Genomic DNA, 18,161 nt, shown 5'->3' on the forward strand with positions numbered 1-18,161 from the left:
TCTCCTCTTTATCTTCCTTCTCCTCTTTCTTGTCCTCCTCTTCCCTCTTCTTCTTTCTTCACTTCCTCTTCCTTCTCCTCCTCAAACCCCAAAAATGCAGACAGGGGTGTTTATCTTCCTTAAAGTGACTCCACAAAGGTTCGAAGTGGAGGGGAAGTCCCTTGTTTGTGCTTGATCCCTTCCATGGGTTGCCACGGTGATCCAGCCTCACTGTGCCCCGCCCACGAGGCGGAGCTTGCTCCCTTCCCTGCCTCTTTTGTTCTCAAGGCCATTTGGGGAGGGTCAGTGCAAGACAAATGGCTCTGTCCTGTCCTGGACCCTGTGCTGACAGTGGTGGCCCACTGAGAGGGCAAGAGCCCTTCCTAGTTAACTGTGTGAGCCCTTCCTAGTTAGCTGTGTGACCACATGAAGTTGTTGGCTATCTCTGGGCTTCAGATCTAAAACGTCACAAAATGGAGATCGGATGGAAGTCTCAAGTGATTTGTAAGCTTCAAGTTAAAGAAAGGAGTCTGTCTGGAAGAAGAGAGATTTGGGTTAAAGGTTGAATGGACAATGACAGGGACAGCAGAGAGCAGAAGGGAAGAGAGGCGCTGGCTTATCCCTAGATGCTGGCCTTCTGCTGGCAGTTTGATGCAGGGAAACCTCATGCCCCCATGGAGGGAGCATGCTCTCCCCTACAACTTTCCTGTTTTCCATGCAATGCTCTGGCACCGGATGAGGACCGTGGCCTCCGAAATTGACCTTCTGTTCTGCATGTTTCAATGTTCCTCATGTCTGGGTGTGTGGGACTGGCTCTCACTTGAAGGGCCCAGGGTGACCAGAATGAGACTGGTCCAGAAAAGAGACAGCAAGATCCTGCTTGAGCCACCCAGTGCTCAGTTTAACCTCTGCCTCTTCTAGGAAGCCCTCCTAGTTTTCCCCCCAAACTCAGATTGCCTTTGCGCCCTAGGTTTCCAGCCTTCTCTTTGCCTAATGGTGGAAGATGAGTGTCTGTCACTGTGGTCTGACACAATTCCCTACAGTCTGAGGGATGGTAGTCGGGGGTATGTCAGCACCCACTTGGCCACTGGGAGGGCCAACAACAGAGGACATCGCCAGCGGTGGTGTAGTTCATGTGGGTGTAGTGTAAAGAAGCACCCAGCTAAAAGTGACCCATGGAGTCAGTATGGAGAGATGGAGCTGACCCTCAGGGTGGGAGCACATAGACTAAACCACACCTCTCTGCCACCAGCTTCTCAGGTCCTGGTGGCTGGCTCCCCCTAGTGGTCATGACAGGAAACATCCTTCCCTCCAGCACTTTTCAGCGCGTTCACCCTGCTGCTTTCCTGCTTCCGCCTCTGTACTAGGCTCTGTTTCGGAATGTGGCCAGGCTGAATGAGGAGGGACTGTGCCAGTTGATGGCGTGTAGATAAAAGATTCAGGCAACGGGGTAAGGGGTGGGGTTATCAAATGTCATTGTGACTGGTCCCAGGGGCAAGGTTCCTGTAACTACCTAGGCCTTAGGAACTGTGACACTTGGTTCCCAGGAAAAACTCAGACAGCCCGTTCATTTCCCTGCATCTCCTCTAGGCCTAGCAGATGCAGGATGGTGGCTTCAGGTGGATCTAGACAGGGCCCCTCTGTGGCCCCTGGGCCCCTCTGTGAGCCACTTACACCATGTGGCAGAGCAGCAAAAGGCAGAGAGTGTGGCCATGTCTATTTATAGCCTCTTGCTGCTCTGGAGAGAGGCCTGACCATTACTTTGTGACCTTTAGCTCACTCCCATCCATACACAGGCCTCCCGCTGTGGGGCTGGCCCCTCCCCCATCCCCTGTCCCCGTCCCCACCCCGGTCATTATGTTCTCACTCTCATCCAGGTAGGAGTATAATGGCTGTCCAGGTGCTGCAGCAGATGGTCTACTTCCTACTGAGTCTGTTTTCTCTGGTGCAAGGTAGGCTTTCTTTCACAGGGTTTGTGGTGACTTTGTCTAATGCCTCCATGTCTGTGTGCGGGCTCTCTGTGTAAGGGATGGGTCTGCAAAGCAGCCCTGAGGGCACCTTGGGGGAAAAACAGGCATCACTTCCTTCTTAGATGAGGCTCCACAGAGCGGAACTTGGGATGGATGCCGTCCTCTCTTCCTTTGCAGGGAGCGTCCTTGGACAGTGTGCACGTGTGCCACAGTCTAATACAATCATGGTCTCATTAATTAAATAATTTCCATTAAACTTTGGCTTTTGACTTTGAAACAACCCCCCCCCCCATCCCCTGCAAGACAGGCTTTCTCTGTGTAGCCCTGGCTGTCCTAGAACTCACTCTGTAGACCAGGCTGGCCTCAAACTCAGAAATCCACCTGCCTCTGCCTCCCAAGTGCTGGGATTAAAGGTGTGCGCCACCACTGCCTGGCCTGAAACAAATTCTTTATCTTCACTTTTATTTATTTATTTAATATTTGGAAACCAGTAAGTTCTAGCAAGATAGATACATTGTTATACATTGTTGTAGACTGATGGATACATTGGTGTAGACCAATAGATACATTGTTGCAGACCCTTGAAATCTAGAGCCTTAGAATGTGTGTGAGTCCCAGGTCCTAGCCCCTGGCTGGTCCTGTTTATAGCCTCTGCCTCCTCAGGTGCACACGGTGGCAGCCCCCGAGAAGACTTCCGCTTCTGTGGCCAGCGGAACCAGACCCAACAGAGCACCCTCCACTATGATCAATCTTCAGAGCCTCACATCTTTGTGTGGAACACAGAGGAGACCCTCACAATTCGTGCCCCCTTCCTGGCAGCCCCAGATATTCCCCACTTCTTCCCGGAGCCTAGAGGGCTCTATCACTTCTGCCTCTACTGGAGTCGCCACACTGGGAGACTCCACTTGCGCTATGGCAAGCATGACTACCTGCTTAGTAGCCAAGCCTCCAGACTCCTCTGCTTCCAGAAACAGGAAGAGAGCCTGAAGCAGGGAGCCCCGCTGATCGCCACCTCTGTCAGCTCCTGGCAGATCCCCCAGAACACCAGCCTGCCTGGGGCTGCGAGCTTCATCTTCTCCTTCCACAGTAAGGCTGGGGGGACATATGAGTGTGGGGTGGGAGTCACAGAAGACATGGAAAGCCCATGGAGGAGGACCTGGGTGCTGATGGCAGCTATTGTCACCTAACCTGGGTATCCTCTAGGAGGAGGGAGCCATGATAGGTGGCTGGGGAGGGGAGGATTGGACTGTTTTGCCTGTCCCTGTTATGATCTGAGATCTTCGTGATGACCATAGCATCACTTCAGCCATTAGGAGAGCATCTTAGCTACTTTTCCTCTCTTTGATAAAACACTCTGCCAAAAACAACTTAAGGGAGAAAGGTTTCTTTTGGCTCGCAGTTCTACAGTACACTCCATCATGGTGGGGGAAGTCCTGATGGCAGGTGCTTGAAGCAACTGGTCATTAGCATTCGTATAGTCAGGAAGCAGACAATGATAAATACTTCTGTTCAGCAAGCCTAGGGGATGGTGCTGCCCACTTTTCGGGTGGATCTTCCTACCTCGGTTAGCCTAACATAGATCCCTCACAGACATGGCTCCTGTCAGGCGGATGAGCAATATTAATTATCACAGAGAACAAGGGATAGAGAGAAAGAGATTATTACTTACAGGTCCTGAGGTGCAGTGCACACCTGGAGGTCATGCTTATATACACACAAAGGTCAGGACACAACGGGAGGAGGCTAGGGGGGAACATAACTTGACACATACCTGGGAATGTAACACTAGGAAATGTGAGCTCTGGCAGAGCCACTCTCCAGCCAGAAGGCTCAGCTTCTATTCAAAGTACAGGGGCTGGAGGAACGGCTCAGTGGTTAAGAGCATTTGCTGTTCTTGTAAAAGATCCAAGTTCAGTTCCCAGCAGCTACAATGGATAGTCCCCAAACATCTGTAACTCCAGTTCCAGGAGCCCCCACAGCCTCCTCTGGTTTCTGCAGGAACCCAGTGTGTACACAATACGTGTTTATACACACACACACACACACACACACACACACACACATTAATTAATATTAAATCATTAAAAAACAAAACACAGGTAGAAGCAACATGAACTGTGGGCATTCCGTGTACCCTAGTGTCAGCAGAGGAAACTGGGGTACAGGGAGCTACGCAACTAACAGATTGGGGCTTTAGGATGTGAAGCTAGCAGCTGATTAGCAGGGGCAGGGAGAATTAGGGGTCGGGGAAGCAGGGAGGCTGTCAGGGAGGCCTGGGGACCATGACCTTGTGGGTCAGGAAATGGATGATTTCTCACTTGGGTCTCCTCCTAGAGACACCCATGTTTCCAGGGGCTCAGGTAGCGATGGAGAAGCTAGAGACTTCCCAAAGCTGGGTAGAGATCCCCAAAGCTGGCACAATAACCCACATAATCATATAATTCCCAAGGAGATCTGCTTAGGCCTGGTCCCTCAGAGCCTTCTGTGCTCATGTGTAGCAGGCCCTAGGAGACACAGCCCCACTTAGCTGGCTTCAAGTTTCTATGATCTGTGGCCCCTCTGCCTCTTGGGCCCTTGGGTCCCTCTTCTGTGGAGTGCCCCATGAGGGTTGCATAAGGCTGTATGCTGGCCATGGGAACCTCAAGCGGTCTGTTGCCTTCCCAGGTGCCCCACACAAGGTCTCCCACAATGCATCTGTGGACATGTGTGATCTCAAGAAGGAACTTCAGCAGCTTAGCAGGTACCTGCAGCACCCTCAAAAGGCTGCCAAGCGGCCCACCGCAGCGTTCATCAGCCAGTAAGTGTGGATTACCTAACTAGGGGATGATGGAAGGTCTAACCTGGGCTAGGAGGAACTGGGAACTCTTCTCTGAGGCTGGGCCTCCCTCATTGGCTCCTGCTGGGTTGTCGGTAAAGTCAGATACTAATGCAATGCCCGGCCTCTTCCCTACAAGAGACTTCATCCTGGAGTCTGGCACGTTGAGTTCCCGAGAGAGGTTTGGACAGGTGTAAGTGGGACATAGGCATGAGCTGAATTCCAAAGCTCTATCCCTCGATGTGACTCCCTTGAATCTGCATACCCAGCTGCCTGTGTCCTTTGTCCTCAGCCCCCTCTCCTTTCTGTTCCTGTCTATTCTGTGTATCTAGACCATCACCACTACCCCCTTCCCTCTGTCACCTGCCATGTTCTCCCCAACACCAGGCAGTTACAGAGCCTGGAGTCAAAGCTGACCTCTGTGAGCTTCCTGGGAGACACATTATCCTTTGAGGAGGACCGGGTCAATGCTACAGTGTGGAAGCTGCCACCCACAGCCGGACTAGAGGATCTGCATATCCACTCCCAGAAGGAGGTCAGTGCCCTAGAGTGGGGTGGGCTAGAAGGGCAGGCAGGAGCACTCCCTACAGCACAGCGGTAACCCTTGGTTTCCCCTGGGTTTGGGGACAATCCACAGCCCACAGGGACAGATGGTGTCTGAAGATCCAGGTTGCAAGACCCCACTGAAGACCTCTTAGCCTTTGCTCCTGCCACCCGACTCCCTGGTCTCTTGTGGGGTGGCCCAGAGCCCAGTGTTTAGAAGGGGGTTGTTTGGTGTGAGGGGGGAATCTGGGGTGTTTGCTGGGCTGGGAACTGAGGATCCTCAATATGCAGGAGGAGCAGAGTGAGGTCCAGGCATACTCGCTGTTGCTTCCCCGGGCCGTATTCCAGCAGACCAGAGGCCGTCGCCGGGATGCCGCCAAAAGGCTCCTGGTAGTAGACTTCAGCAGCCAAGCTTTGTTCCAGGTATGGAGTCTCCTCTCACCTGCTCCTAGGGTAACTGATAATACACACATACACATACATAAGCATATATATGTATATGGATATATATATATATATATATATGTATATATGTATGTATATGTATATATGTATACATGCATATATACATATGGGTATATACATACATACATACATACATACATACATACATACACACACACACATATCTGACAGAGGGGTGGAAAGGTGGTAGCTAACCTACTCCAGGAGCCAAATACAGGCAGAAAGGGCACTCCAATGCACAAAGCTCCTAGGAGAAGTGTGAATAGTGCTATTCTCACTCCAGTGTGAATGACCAGCAAGACCCTCAGAGCAAAATGTTAGGAGCGACAGTAGTCTAGAAGAGTGGGCAGAGGCCTTCTTAGCTTTTCTTCTTCTCAGCCTTAAATCTCCAACCTGTCCCCCCTACCCCCAACCTCATCTATCTAGGACAAGAATTCTAGCCAAGTCCTGGGTGAGAAGGTCTTGGGTATTGTCGTGCAGAACACCAAAGTCACCAACCTCTCAGATCCGGTGGTACTTACCTTCCAGCACCAGCCTCAGCCAGTAAGTGTGAGCAAGCCAACCCCAGGGCAAGGGTACCTTCCTGCTGGGTCACATGTCTGCTTCCTGTGTCTCCCAACTCACTTGTCTTTTATGGAAGGGTTGCCCAGCAGCCAGCTCCTAGATTGAGGGCGGGGGTGGGGACTGCGAGGTGGGTAGTGAGGCGAATAAGAAGGTTGGGCCATAGGAGGGAATGCTGAGGGTGGGTGATAGAGGGAACATGGAAGATGAGCAAAGAGAACCCAGAGTGGTCTATAGAGAGAAAACGCAGGGAGTTGGCTGTGGAAAGGAACAGAGGCTGAGTTATGGTGGCCCATGCTTCTTGTCCCCACAGAAAAATGTGACTCTGCAGTGCGTGTTCTGGGTTGAAGACCCGGCATGTGAGTAGGGCGGGGGTCTCTAGGGGAACAAGTATCTGGAGGAGGCATGGAGTTCTGTTGGGGTAGGAGAGATGAAGAGCCCCAGGGATGAATTTCTGGAGAAGATGGGCTTAGGGGAAAGGTGCGACGGAGGCCAGGGATCTGCTGGTGAAGCAAAAGTTTGCAGCAATGACCCAGTCTTGTGTGGAGTGCATGGTGGGTAGGGTCTTGAGGACTGGGGTTGACCAGGGTCCTGTGCTTTCCCCTCAGCAAGCAGCACCGGGAGCTGGAGCAGTGCAGGCTGCGAGACAGTGAGCAGAGACACACAGACATCCTGCCTGTGCAACCACCTGACCTACTTTGCAGTGCTGATGGTAGGGCTCTCCCGGAGATCCCCCTGCAGTCCCATCACAGGCCAAGCCCATGTCCTGTGTCATGTACTTGGAACCGGCTTCCTCATTTAATCCCAAATAACCTGCCAAGATAGCTCTGATCATCACCCTATTTCAAAGGATGCTGAGGCTAAGTACTGTATATAAGGCTGCACAGTGTTGGTGTGTGATGAATGTGCAGATTCCTGCTCCCAACCCACAGGCCTGGGACAGCAAACTGTTTCCTATAGGCCCCCAACTGGAAGCCACTGAGATGGGCTCTTGCATTCCCCAAGTATCAGAGGCTTTGTTGACCTGACTCCCTGCTCCCAGAATCCCTTTGTGTGAGAAGCTGAGGAATTTATCCTTGTGTTGAATATCATAGAAATAAGGAGTCTTCTTGGCTCACAGTGTGACTATATCCTGATAAACCCATCTTGGGAAAATATGCTAAGTCAATAAAGGCATAGACTCTGCCCGACCCCAGCTCTGCTGAGCACAGCGGGTGAGCATCTGCTAGGCCTCAGGGCTGATGTAGCTTCAGTGGTCCTAGGAGATCTCAAATTCTGAGCCGAGCTTCTACTGACAACTGGGGCTTGAGTGGACAATCCCCAGCTAAAGCTGCCTCCCTTAGGGCTTTGTGGGGTTCAGGCCTGGCCTGAGCCTACTTCTTGGGTGAGGGTTCCTGCAGTGTGGGTCAGAGACTTACTGGCATGGGAGGAAGACACAGGTCTCCAAAAGGGTATTCATGTGGGAGGGGCTGGCTAGCTCCCAGCTGGCCAGGAACAGATGCTAGCCCCTCGGAGGGGACCGTGCTGAGATTGTCACTCTGTCCCCATCCAGGTGTCATCCACAGAGGTAGAAGCTACTCACAAACACTACCTCACGCTCCTGTCCTACGTGGGCTGTGTCATCTCTGCTCTGGCTTGTGTCTTCACCATTGCTGCCTACCTCTGCTCCAGGTAGGCCAAAGGAAGTAGAGTGGATCCATTTCATTCCTATAGACTAGGACTCGTACCGTGCAGGCTTGCTTCACCCAAAATGCGTGCATTGTTGGGAAGCTATGGGTGGGCTCTCTGCTGACCACCACACTCTGTGGCCATCGGACCCCCAAAATAACATTAGTTAATCCAGCATTAGCACTGAGTATCTGCACAGTCAAAACCCAAACTGCAGGGCACACAGGGTAATAACACAATGATAATAATGGTAATGGAAACAGAACTAGGGGACTTCTCATGGAGTGTCCACATGCCTCACACTGTTCAAAGAGGGCAGCAGACTTTGAGACTTCACCGGGAGGGAGTGACAGAAGTTGTCCAATTATCAGTGTTTGGTATAGCCTCCATTAAGGTCTGCTAGAACCTGGGCCTGCCCGAGTGGAGGAGAGACACTTTTGGCTGTGGGTCTTCAGTTGTCCTGAGGAAGGAGTAGGGGTGGAGCTGGGAAGGAGTAGGGGTGGAGCTGGGTACAGGTGGGCTGTAAGTAGGTGCATCATAGCCAAGTGTGTCTGCAGGTGCACACTCCCAAGGCTGGGCAGGTGCTTTGTGGAGGCTGAGGTAGGCAAAGCACTGAGCACAGGGGCAGGGGCATGGGAACTAGTAGGATATGCAGTGCTTCCTGCACCAGACACTTTGCCAGATCCATCCTCCCGCTGTGTAGAGGAGGAGGCGTTCTGAGGTGGACTGGACTAGCCCAGGGCAGTACAGAAGTCAAGGATAGTAATGGTGGGACCAGTGTCTTCTGTTGAAATTCTGGAACTCCTTAGAATGCCGTGGTACAGGTACACACTGTGCTATTGGGCAGATATCCACAGCTACTCAGAGCCACATGGCCAGATAGCTATGGTGCAGACATGAAGGCTTCCTGGAAGAGGGGAAGAGGGAAGAGGGGGGGAAAAAAAAGAGGAGGATGAGAAAGGGGAACAGGACAGGGCCATGCCCCTGACTCTGCCCCTGTGCTGGCCTGCTAGCCCATGCTCACGTTCTCACTGTAGGAGGAAGTCACGTGACTACACCATCAAAGTGCACATGAACCTGCTGTTCGCTGTCTTCCTGCTGGACGTGAGCTTCCTGCTCAGTGAGCCTGTGGCACTGACGGGCTCCGAAGCAGCCTGTCGCACCAGTGCCATGTTCCTGCATTTCTCCCTGCTTGCCTGCCTCTCCTGGATGGGCCTCGAGGGCTACAATCTCTACCGACTGGTGGTGGAGGTCTTCGGTACCTATGTGCCCGGCTATCTGCTCAAGCTGAGCATTGTGGGCTGGGGTAAGTGGCAGGGGAGAGGGGACCCCAGAACCCACTGTCTCATCTACTACCCACTAGGCTTCGGGCCAAGCACAGGCAGCAGGTTCTGCCCTCCCCTGTTAGGGAATCAAGCAGTTCCTCCAGCTGGACTGGGGACATGGACTTTAGTAACAACTCTACCTGTAGATCCCCCACAAACCTCCGTGACACAGTGGCATTTTTTTCTTGGCTGGTGACAACTTAGTTCACCTGTGACTCAGACTACTCAAGTCAGACGGAGGCACAGAGTTTCATGCATGAATCATTTTGAACAGTTCATAGAACTTGACTTCCCCAATACCCCGGATCCCACACCCCACTTGCTGCTCTTCCTGTGTCCCTCCTGTTTACCTTCTGCCTAGAATTTAAAAAACTCGGGCTGACTGTGGCAACCTTGGCTATGTGTTGTTCCCTCCCACAATGAACTTTCTATTTCTACTTATAAGTGCATCAATAAGACCAAGGCAATGTCTTCTCTACTGGAGTTGTCTCCCTGCCCTCCCCCACCAGCCCCATCATCCCCTCATCTCCCTGACTGACCCCACAGTGTACCACAGGCTTTTTCTCCTGGGAGACCTAGGAAGGGACAGGGAAAAGTTGAAAGAGAGTCTACCCATTATGGAAACAGAGGGGACCTACCCAGGCCCACGGGGAGCAGAGAAAATGGGCTCAGAGGGTGGACTCAGAGCTTCCCCCTTGCTCTCTGCAGGTTTCCCTGTCTTCCTGGTCACTCTGGTGGCATTGGTGGACGTGAATAACTACGGCCCCATTATCCTAGCTGTGCGCCGGACTCCAGAACGTGTCACCTACCCCTCTATGTGAGTGGCTATGGCAAGGACAGGAATGTGGGTCTCAAGGGTCAGGCAGGGACAGCAGCCTTAATTGGCCAGGTTGTCTGGGAGGCTATGGGCTCCAGTATGCTGGAGGAATAGGCCCCACAATGGTCAGAGCCTGGGATTAAGGACCACAGGGACAAGGAGAAGCCAAGTCTGCCCTTCAGCAGACAGGTGCCTGTGCCCAGAGCTGGGCTTTTCTCTGAGCCTCAGAGGAGAAGTGTTGGGCCACATGGTCCCCCACCAGGCTTTCTTCTCACATCCATTGGTTCTGAAGCAGATGGAAGTCTGTGGTGCAGAGAGCATGAACCACCCGTAACCACACCGTGGTTACTATGTGGCACCAGCTGGCAGGGGACATCCTGAAACTAGACCTGAAGAGCCAGGGTGCTCAAGCCCCAGGTCAGGGAGGAATGCTTTCCCCTGGCTTCACGCTGATGACATAGAACCCCAAATGTCCCCCTTCCCCCACGCCAGGCCTGGTAGGCTTGCCTCAACCTTGTACTGCCAAGAACACGGCTTCTTTAACACCTTCCTTGAAGTTATCTGACTGGGTAACTGGACGCCAAAGATGGCTCAGGGCTTAAGAGTGCGTGCTGCTCCTGCAGAGGACCTGAGTTTGGTTCCCAGCACTCAAATCAGGCAGCTCACAACCATCTACAACTCCAGTTCCAAAAGATTGGATACCTCTGAGTTCTGTGTCCTCCATGTGTACCAGCACACATGTGCACATAGCTGCATAGAGGCACATACACATAATTAAAAATAATAAAAATAACTATATTTTTTAAGAAACTAACTTTTAAGATGACAGAAGGCCAGTGGTGCTTGTCACTAGTGAGTGGTCCCAACACCGCACCCTGCACCCTCCAGGTCCCGTTCCTCCCTCTCCTGAGCTGAGCTGCTTCATTCTTGTCCAGGTGCTGGATCCGGGACTCCCTGGTGAGCTATGTCACCAACCTGGGCCTCTTCAGTCTGGTGTTCCTGTTCAACCTGGCTATGCTGGCCACCATGGTGGTGCAGATCCTGCGGCTTCGCCCGCACAGCCAGAAGTGGCCCCACGTGCTGACCCTGCTGGGCCTCAGCCTGGTCCTTGGCCTCCCCTGGGCCTTGGTCTTCTTTTCCTTTGCTTCCGGCACCTTCCAGCTTGTCATCCTCTACCTCTTCAGCATCATAACTTCCTTCCAAGGTAGGCATGGTGAGGGCCCCGCCCCTACTCAGTAGCCCTTGCCCCTCCAGCTGGTGGTAGGTAGGCTTTCCACATGTGGAGCGGGAGGGGGAGAGATGCCCTAGGGACCCCCAAATGCTCCCTTCTCTGGGCCTCAGCTGTCTCAGTCCAAAATGAGCACATGCAGGTCACACACAGGACAAGCCTCTGCTGAGCACTTACTTCTGTGTCGGTCCTATGAGAAGCCCCTGGGTTCCAGCATGAGCTGGCCACTCAGTTCTCATGAGGGGGACAGTAGAGTCAAGAAAGATTGAAGCCACCAAGGGGACTCAGTAGGAGAGTTGGCAATGACAAGTGTTGCACCCGGGGCCCGTGTGGACAATGGTCTTGCGTCATCAGCATCAGCATCGCAGGGGACCTTGTTGGAAAGGCAAACTGTGATCCACTCTGGACCACCGATCCTTTCTGCATCTTAGCAAAATGCCCAGGGCATCCTGCCTATAACACCGGTCAGAGAGCTCTGGTATAGCAGCAGGGGGTGGGGGTGGGGGGAGTGAAAGCAAAGGCCCTGTGGTTAGGACAAGTGTTGGGAGGGTAAGGAAGCGGGTGTGGCTGAAGGTGAGGGCTCAGAGGCAGGATCCTGGAGGCCCCAGCTTGAGACCAGCAGGGCCCACACCCCTCTACTCTCTGCCTCTCATACACAAACTCAACGGCCTCTCCACCTCTGTATTTGGCTATGCTGACTGAACAGGGCCTGTGTGGTCACATCAGAGCCAACGGAGTCACCGTGGGGTGGAATGGGATGAGGGTATACGCTCTAAAATCTTGTGGTTAGGCATTTCATCTTGTCTCCTGTGAGGCATGAGAACCGAGGCCATCACTGACCCCCCATCCCACAGTGTACTGAGTCATTCTGAGTGGCTCCAGAGCCCTGAGTATATGACTGGAGCGCCCCCCCCCCTCCCGCGGAGCAGAGGGACTCTGAGAGGGGAACAGGGCCAGACAGGGTCTTGCCATCTGATAACCCATGTGCCTCTCTGCCCACAGGCTTCCTCATCTTCCTGTGGTACTGGTCCATGCGGTTCCAGGCCCAAGGCGGCCCCTCCCCTCTGAAGAACAACTCAGATAGCGCCAAACTCCCCATCAGCTCCGGCAGCACCTCCTCCAGCCGCATCTAAGCCACCGCCACACCTCCCCTCCGGGAGGACACATGCATGGCGTCCGCTCATGTTGTCTGTGGCCCGGTGCTGTGCCCACCCAGCCTTTGTTGGTTAGTGGCATACTAGAGAAGGCCCTGGTCCTTGAAGGCGTAGGGCTGTTGCTCTGGTAGGTAGATACCTAGCTTGCCTTGGGGATGACTCTGGTCCTCAAAGGGCTCAGAAGCACACTGCCATTCTGTTTGTGGGGTTGTCCTCACAGCCATTTCAGTCTGGAGCTGAGGCCTTGTCTTTCTGGCCACCTCTGGGTCCAGCTGTTGCTGCTGGGTGTTGAGACCTGCAGACCCAAGCTGAGGTTAGATCTCAAAGGAGGCTGACACATCCGGCCTGAGACACAGCCAACTGTCTTGGCTCTTGCTGCTCTGTCTCTGCGGTCACCATGCAGATCCCGAGGGTGGGTGGCACTGGGGGTAAATGTTCTGGGAGAAGGTTTGGAGGCAGAGCGCCTTAGGAGCCGAGCATCTCCCCAGCCTGTCTGCAAACCCTCCTTTTCATTCCCCATCCCCAACCCCTCCTCTGTGGTCCCCTAACCCTCCACCTGAAACCTGGGGTCCTAGACCAATGCTGTGATTTGGGGTGGTAGTTCCCAGCAGTTTCCTGGTGCCGGCTATCAACTTCTGTATGTTGTGTGGGCTTTGGCCTCTGACTCAGGGCAGGTTTCTATCTGAGCCCTCTCTCCAAGCTGCCTCACCTTTGCTAGCACCTCGGAGGGACCTCCACCTCTCCTGAAGCCTCCTCCCTCTGGCAAGAACTGTGGGATACAGCCACCCTTTCAACCCAGCACTCTGAAGAGCAGGACAGCCCCCTCTGGTGACACTGGCCAAGCTTGATCTTCTCCTAAGAAGTGGTCTTCAGATCCCTGTAGGTTGCTCAGAAGACACTGGGCTGCCTACTGTGAATTCTGTCCTACTAACTAACGTACAGTGAGCAGCTCCCCACCCACCCACCCACCCAAAAGCTCTCACCAAGTCCTGGAGCTTCAGGCCGGGGGGCCGGAAATCCAGGAGGACTTCCTGCAGAAGGCAGCATTTCATCTTGACCTCAGCCTTCAGGTTGGGGAGGATGTTCTTTTTAAATACCAGTTCATTTGTCTTTTGATATTAAAGCTCTTTATAGAGAGTTTGGAAACTGTAGGCGATTGTTGAGAAGAGAAATAAAAACGAGCTGTTACCTAACGCCATGGCAAAGCAGCACCGCTTGGAGAGTTGCCGTCTCAGTTTTGTTTGGGTATTTATTTATTTAATTTATTTATTTTTTCCTCCCACTTCTGTTACTAGTGTTGCTGATTCAGGAGTCTTGGGGATGATCAGGAAATAGCCAAGAGGGAAATGTGACAAAGAAGGCTTCTGAGGACACTTTCTCAGGAGAACAAGAGAAATGGCCCACTGGTACCTTCTGGGGTGGTGCTGGGCAGAGGCCCATCAAGAATAACCTGAAGATCCTGACCATCAGCTGCAGATGGCCATTGCTGGCATGGAGGGAGACCTGGGTAGCCACATCAGTTGCCTTTCATGGGGAAACCAGACTGGTTCATCAAAGCCATTGATCTTACAATATTGACATATACAAAACCTTCCGTAGCCAAAGAGGTCACTCTTGAGAGCTGAGTTCAGATTTTAAATAATCACATGATCCAAGGAGCAGTTTGGCCATCAGTCTGGAGCTGCTGGGCTATGAGAAATGACTCAGGTTTTCTCCCAGCATCTAACCTGCACCTCACATCCCTTCTCTCACTTATGTGGCACAGGTTAGACATGTCCCAGGTGTCTGTCTCCCTTGGGTTATATGTGATTTTCCCATCTGAGTTCAAGTACAAAGAGGTATAAAAAGCAGGGTGTGGTGGCACCTGCAGTCCCAGCACTTGAGATGCTGAGGCAGGAGATTGAGAGTTCAAGACCAGCCCGGGCTGTATAGTGAGCCTCTCAAGGAGTGAGGAGAGGAAGCTAAGTCCCCTTTATTCAAAGTCTGAGATTCGCTCAGTTCTACAGCCCCACCCCAGCTCCCACCCTCAGCCCCTGCTGCACCAGGGGAAGGTGGGGGTACTCTGGGGCTTGACAGGATGAGTGGAACACTGCCTTGGCAGTTCTAGGTACACCAGCAGTTCCCACAGCATGGCACAGATGTGACAGACTTGAGACCTATCTGGACTTTGGCCCATGGAAGCCCCATGTCTCTCTCCAATCTTCCTCCACAACCCAGGTGGCCTCTGCTTTTACTTTGGAGTTTTTTTTGTTTATTTGTTTGTTTGTTTGCTTGATTGCTTTTTTATGGGGGGGGGGAGAGACAGGGTTTCTCTGTATACCTGCCTGTCCTGGAACTCACTGTATAGACCAGGCTGGTCTCTACCCACCTACCTGTACCTTTTAATTGCTGGGCTTAAAGGCATGGACCACCATGCCCAGCTTACTTTGGAGTCCTTATGTTCTTCCCCCTGTGGAAAGAACCAGACCTGCCCGAGCCCCTCTGCTGAGTGTCCTGGCCTGACATCCCCTCTCCTCTCACAGGAAGAAAGCCCCCACCCCAATTTCTTCTTTCCTAACCTCTGGTTCTGAGGCTGGCTCAGAGAAGGAGATGGGACCCCTGATGTCTCTAAGAGTCTTCTTTGGCCCGAGTGGTTCTTTCTAGGCTGAGGATCGGTAGACAACACCCTTACCTTCCCATTAAGGCAGGCAAGGGAGTCTCTAAAGACACCTTTCTGATCTGGGATACAGTCAGGTGATGCCAGCTGGCCTGGCAAAGGGCTTGAGACCTTGCTGACTAGGAGACATTGGGATAAGCTGGGGTGACAGGAGATAGGATGGGACATGACTGTTATGTTAGTCCTGAAATGTGGGGGCCCAGGGCTCTGCAAAGGATCTCAGGCCAATACCTAGCTGAGATTCGCTCAGTTCTACAGCCCCACCCCAGCTCCCACCCTCAGCCCTTCTAGGTCCTTCTAGAAGCTCTGCAGGGCCTGGCTCTCCCACCTCTCTACCTCCCAGGGACACTGGATGCTATGCTTCTGCCTGCAGGTCACCAACCTTTTTTTTTTTTTTTTTTTCTCATGTATCCATGAGACCCATGGAGCCATATGAGACACGACCCAGCATATCAGGAACCACCGTGTCACGACATCCTTGCCTGAGGTTGGGAGAGACGCCACAAGCAATTAGGGGAGGCTGACTCAGGGCAGAGCAGGCCCAGTGGCTCCCATCTTCCTGTTAGAGGAAGCTCGGGGACACAGGAACTTCTGGATTCTGACCTGGGACTCCAGGCTATATCCCTCCCCACCCCCACCTTCTACAGAACAAGAGTGACCTGCATCCCTTCCCACACCCCCTCAGATCCAAAGGGCCCAGCAGGGGACCATGTGAAAGGAAGGAGAGACAGATGATGTTATAACTGGACAGCTCCCCAGAAAGAGCAGAGCTAGCTCAGTCCTAAGGGGGTGTCAGTAACAGGTGACAGTATTGAGGCTCTTCTACCCATCTGAGTAGCTGTGGACAACCAAGGGTCTGCCCTTCTCCATGACTTTCTTGGGGTCAGCCGACTGGTAGGCTCCACCTCTTCCCCAGGCATGTGCATGTGTATGTGTGTATGTGTGTATGTGTGTTTGTATGTATGCATGTGTGTATGTGTGTTTGTGTGTATGTGTATATGTGTGATTGTGTGTATGTGTGTGTTTGTGTATATGTGTATATGTGTGATTGTGTGTATGTGTGTGTATGTGTGTTTGTGTGTATGTGTGTTTGTGTATGTGTGTATGTGTGTGTATATGTGTGTTTGTGTGTATGTGTGTTTGTGTGTATGTGTATATGTGTATATGTGTGTATGTGTGTATGAGCCTATATGATTCCCCTTCCTCCTGCCTGGACCAGCAGTGACCAGCCTGGAGAGGATGACTGTCACTTCACAGAACTGATAACTAGTACATGCTAGTGCTGGTTAACTTAAGTACTTCCTCTACAGAGCAGCTCCACGCATCTCATGTCCTTCCCATCATGCCTGAGAGGGGCCAAGCAGCAGACAGCTCCTGCAGGGTCATCAGGCCGGGCAGTGGCCACAACAGATATGTCATGGCTGATGAGCTTCCCCAGATGCCAGCTACCTGCACAGGGCCCAGCGTCCTATTCCTGACACTAGCCACCAGCTTATTCTCCCTGTTATCCTGCCTTGTGGGAGAGGCTCAAGGCCCGCAGCATCAACTCCCCTCCCCTCCCCTCCCCTCTAGGAGACCATGCAGGTTAGGTTTGCCTCCGACCTCATTCATAGGCTTTCCACATCTTTGGCCTCATGGGTATGCTTGGCTGGTTACAGGTCTCATCAAATCCAGACACTGACAATCAGCCTGTGTATGCTCTGTGGAGCTGCTCTGTGGAGGATGTAAATAAGCCGATAACCAGCCCAAGCACATGATAGTAATCACTTCTGTGAAGTGACAGTCACCCACCCCCCTCCCCCAAGATGGTCACTGCTGGTCCAGGCAGGAAGAAAGGGGACCACATATACACATACAGAGGCAGGAATGAGTCTCAGACACCCTTGCTAGGGAGATGGGGAAGGTGTGCCTGACTCCAAGTCTTAAGGTTTTGCTGGGCAGAGACACCTATGGCTGCTGGGCTCCAACTCCAGCATCCACTCGCAGGGTGGTGGAAGGTTAGCCCAGTTCCCTCTGCAGGTGGTCTCAGGAGCATTTGAGATCCAGAGCTCCGCCCAGTTCCTCACATTCACCTTTCACAACCCCTCGATGGCGCCATTCATTGGTCAGGAAGAATGAGAAAGAGGCCACAGGAAACAGTGGCCGCACGTCAGAGGGCAGGAAGAAGGTCAGTTGGACAGAGTTTGGGACTGAGGGACCACACAGTCATAGAACTTCGCTGAGCACTGATGGCGACAGCCAGGAGTCTGGGCCTCCTGTTCTTTCTGCTGCTGACTTCAGGTGAGCGGGCGGGGCTCCTCTAGCTATCCCGCTAAGCCCCGGAGACTCTGTGCTGCAAAGGGCCCCAGGGGAGCATGGGAAGAGACCCAGGGATTCAGCCAGGACGGGAAAATGGGGACTCATAGTGACTCCCTCATCATCCCTTCTGGCCTTGTCCCTCCAGGTCATCCCTGTCCATCTTGCTGGGTCTCAGGCTCTTGTTGTCACCCCATAGTGTATTGTAGGTGGGCAAGAAAGAGAATGTCCATCTGTCCTGTCCATCTGTTCTGGCTGGAACCAGGTTCTTGGACATGGTGGGTCAAACAAGCTATTCAGTTCTGGGTTCCAGGCGAAGGCATCAGTGGCTTTGGAAGCTGCCTGGAAGGGCGGACAGCTGCTCTGCCCACATAGTCCATCCATCACAGGCTCCCCATTCCTGTTGGCACCATTCAGTGTCATCAGTGACAGGAGACAGGACCCAGAGCACTCCCATCACATACAGCTCAACTTAATACACCAACATGAGGTTCCCAGTCCTGCCTCTACCCAAGTTGAGCCTGCTCCCTCCCTCACTTCCGTGGATGGCTATACCCTTCTTTTTTTTTTTTTTTATTTGAGATTTTAAATTGTTTTTATTTTATTTATTTATTTTTTGATTTTTAATATTTTTATTACATATTTTCCTCAATTACATTTCCAATGCTATCCCAAAAGTCCCCCA

At 52.6% G+C, this 18,161-nt stretch overlaps 2 protein-coding genes across 6 annotated transcripts in view; both read left to right on the forward strand.

The window, feature by feature from the left end:
* Positions 1–13,736, forward strand: part of Adgrg1 (adhesion G protein-coupled receptor G1) — a 37,992-nt gene extending 24,256 nt beyond the window's left edge. For all 5 annotated transcript variants that reach the window (XM_021170109.1, XM_021170108.2, XM_021170110.2 and 2 more), the window contains exons 2-14: positions 1,857–1,931; positions 2,613–3,035; positions 4,614–4,746; positions 5,152–5,299; positions 5,599–5,730; positions 6,199–6,315; positions 6,647–6,692; positions 6,942–7,045; positions 7,886–8,004; positions 9,039–9,307; positions 10,035–10,143; positions 11,079–11,347; positions 12,374–13,736. In XM_021170109.1, coding sequence (XP_021025768.1) covers positions 1,868–1,931; positions 2,613–3,035; positions 4,614–4,746; positions 5,152–5,299; positions 5,599–5,730; positions 6,199–6,315; positions 6,647–6,692; positions 6,942–7,045; positions 7,886–8,004; positions 9,039–9,307; positions 10,035–10,143; positions 11,079–11,347; positions 12,374–12,504 — 2,064 coding nt within the window. In that variant the 5' untranslated portion in view covers positions 1,857–1,867 and the 3' untranslated portion in view covers positions 12,505–13,736. The remainder of the gene's footprint in view (positions 1–1,856; positions 1,932–2,612; positions 3,036–4,613; positions 4,747–5,151; positions 5,300–5,598; positions 5,731–6,198; positions 6,316–6,646; positions 6,693–6,941; positions 7,046–7,885; positions 8,005–9,038; positions 9,308–10,034; positions 10,144–11,078; positions 11,348–12,373) is intronic.
* Positions 13,737–17,330: 3,594 nt separating this feature from the next.
* The window catches only part of Adgrg3 (adhesion G protein-coupled receptor G3), a 27,522-nt gene continuing 26,691 nt past the window's right edge, over positions 17,331–18,161 (forward strand). Inside the window, exon 1 of the mRNA XM_021170697.1 lies at positions 17,331–17,461. Coding sequence (XP_021026356.1) covers positions 17,410–17,461 — 52 coding nt within the window. The 5' untranslated portion in view covers positions 17,331–17,409. The remainder of the gene's footprint in view (positions 17,462–18,161) is intronic.

The sequence above is a fragment of the Mus caroli genome, chromosome 8 (genome assembly GCF_900094665.2).
Source record: "Mus caroli chromosome 8, CAROLI_EIJ_v1.1, whole genome shotgun sequence".
In the NCBI taxonomy this organism is placed as follows: Eukaryota; Metazoa; Chordata; class Mammalia; order Rodentia; family Muridae; genus Mus; species Mus caroli.